This window comes from Halyomorpha halys, unplaced genomic scaffold (genome assembly GCF_000696795.3).
Source record: "Halyomorpha halys isolate HHAL.00 unplaced genomic scaffold, Hhal_1.1 Scaffold1451.1, whole genome shotgun sequence".
In the NCBI taxonomy this organism is placed as follows: Eukaryota; Metazoa; Arthropoda; class Insecta; order Hemiptera; family Pentatomidae; genus Halyomorpha; species Halyomorpha halys.
The window spans coordinates 48,271-49,915 of NW_027108903.1; the positions used below are offsets into that span (position 1 = coordinate 48,271).

The 1,645-nt window shown below is 30.0% G+C and overlaps 1 protein-coding gene across 1 annotated transcript in view; it reads right to left on the reverse strand.

Moving 5' to 3' along the window:
• Positions 1-1,485: 1,485 nt before the first annotated feature.
• The window catches only part of LOC106689757 (cytokine receptor), a gene marked incomplete at its 3' end in the record, with an annotated part of 33,007 nt that continues 32,847 nt past the window's right edge, over positions 1,486-1,645 (reverse strand). Inside the window, 1 exon segment of the mRNA XM_067047186.1 lies at positions 1,486-1,631. Coding sequence (XP_066903287.1) covers positions 1,486-1,631 — 146 coding nt within the window.

Sequence of the window (1,645 nt, forward strand, 5' to 3'; positions counted from 1 at the left end):
CTCATAACCCTGGAGTGTTTCAGAGTCACTTTAACATATTAGAATTCTGCTATCAACGACATGGATCAAGACACAGAAAAATTGAGGCAAGATTTCTAACAAGAATACTCAGTAATACTAAGTACTTTATGGAGAATGAATTTATCTTTATCATTTAGATTTTATATCATATATCATGGAATGTTAGAAAACGCGGTCAATTCTGAGGAACGTGCATTATAGAAAAATTAGTTCGGTTTAAAACACTAGGACATTCCCAACTAATCCCTCTGTAACCTCCTAGATTATGTTAGTTTAATGATTATTTTAAGACAGGTAGAATCCCACAGAGGTTTTCCGAGTCATTTACTTGTTATCTAAAAAAGGAGATGTCCTTAGTTATACCAGTTAATCGGGGACCTGGTTGGAAAGCTGAAAATGATTTTAATCTGTTCATTTAATGTCTGGTAATTGTATCCTAAGTTTGCTCAATTCCTAGTTGTAAGCCAAGGCGGCAGCGGGTTGTTGTAAACAGCTAAAGTTTTTGAGCTTTTTTCAGTTTTTGGTTTATAACTTTTAAACAGCACATATGAAAACACACTCATTCTCCATCAAATGAGTAAATAAAATAAAATTATTTTCATTTTGATCAAGATGAGGTATAGAAATCATATGTTTATTTATTCATATGTCAATTAGAGAAACCATCCACAAATAAATTGCTTTATTTAATTTGGTTTGTGAAATAAACTGAAGTTTATAGTGTTCATAAAATAAAACTATCTCATTAGCATCAAAGACTTCATTCTTACAATATCCTTCTCAAAATGCAGGTCAAAACTTAGATAAACAGTAGTCAGATGTTGCTGAAGGCACTTCCTCAGCCCTCAGCTTTTCCTATGTTTATAAAACTAATGTTAAGCCTAGAAGAAAATATTTGAATCCTAACACTGGAAATGTCTTGTTTTGATGATCGTTTAGTAAAACATCAAATAGATCTTTAAAAAACCATCCGCTCTAGCAAGATGAGACTAGAGAGAGGTTTAATTGGGTTTTAAACCATTTCAGTAACTCATTGATTACTTTGTCGATAGAGTAATAGAATTTCTGAATTTTTAACAAATCCTCTTTTCTAAAAGATCTCAAATAAGTGTCAAATGTTTCCTGATTGAAAATATAGTAGGGTGACTTACATTCAGTTCTTTAGATAAACTGATGTTCACCTCACCATTTTCAAAAATCTAGAAAAATATGGAAGTTCTCCTCCACAATGAAAGTTGATCTTTTACATAATAGTCTTACTTAATATTTAAAAAAAAGTTTAACCTTTGTAGTGCAATAAAGTTATGATTTGATATTTTGTAAATTATATTATTTATTATTATTATTCATTAACTTATTACTCAACTTTAACTTATATTAATTAATTTAAGGCGATACAAAAATAGTAATAAAATAAAAATAAAGTAAGTAATAAAAACCAAATACAAGTTCATAAAAACTTACTTTGGTGTATGCTTGGCACCACAACATGAGAAGTTTCCCTTGAAATTCCTTCCTTATTAGATGCGGCTATAGTAAAATTATATCTATTAAATGACATCATTGTAAAGAATGCATATGTCTTTGTCACTGCAGATGGCCAAACATTCCTGGGAAGTAGTAA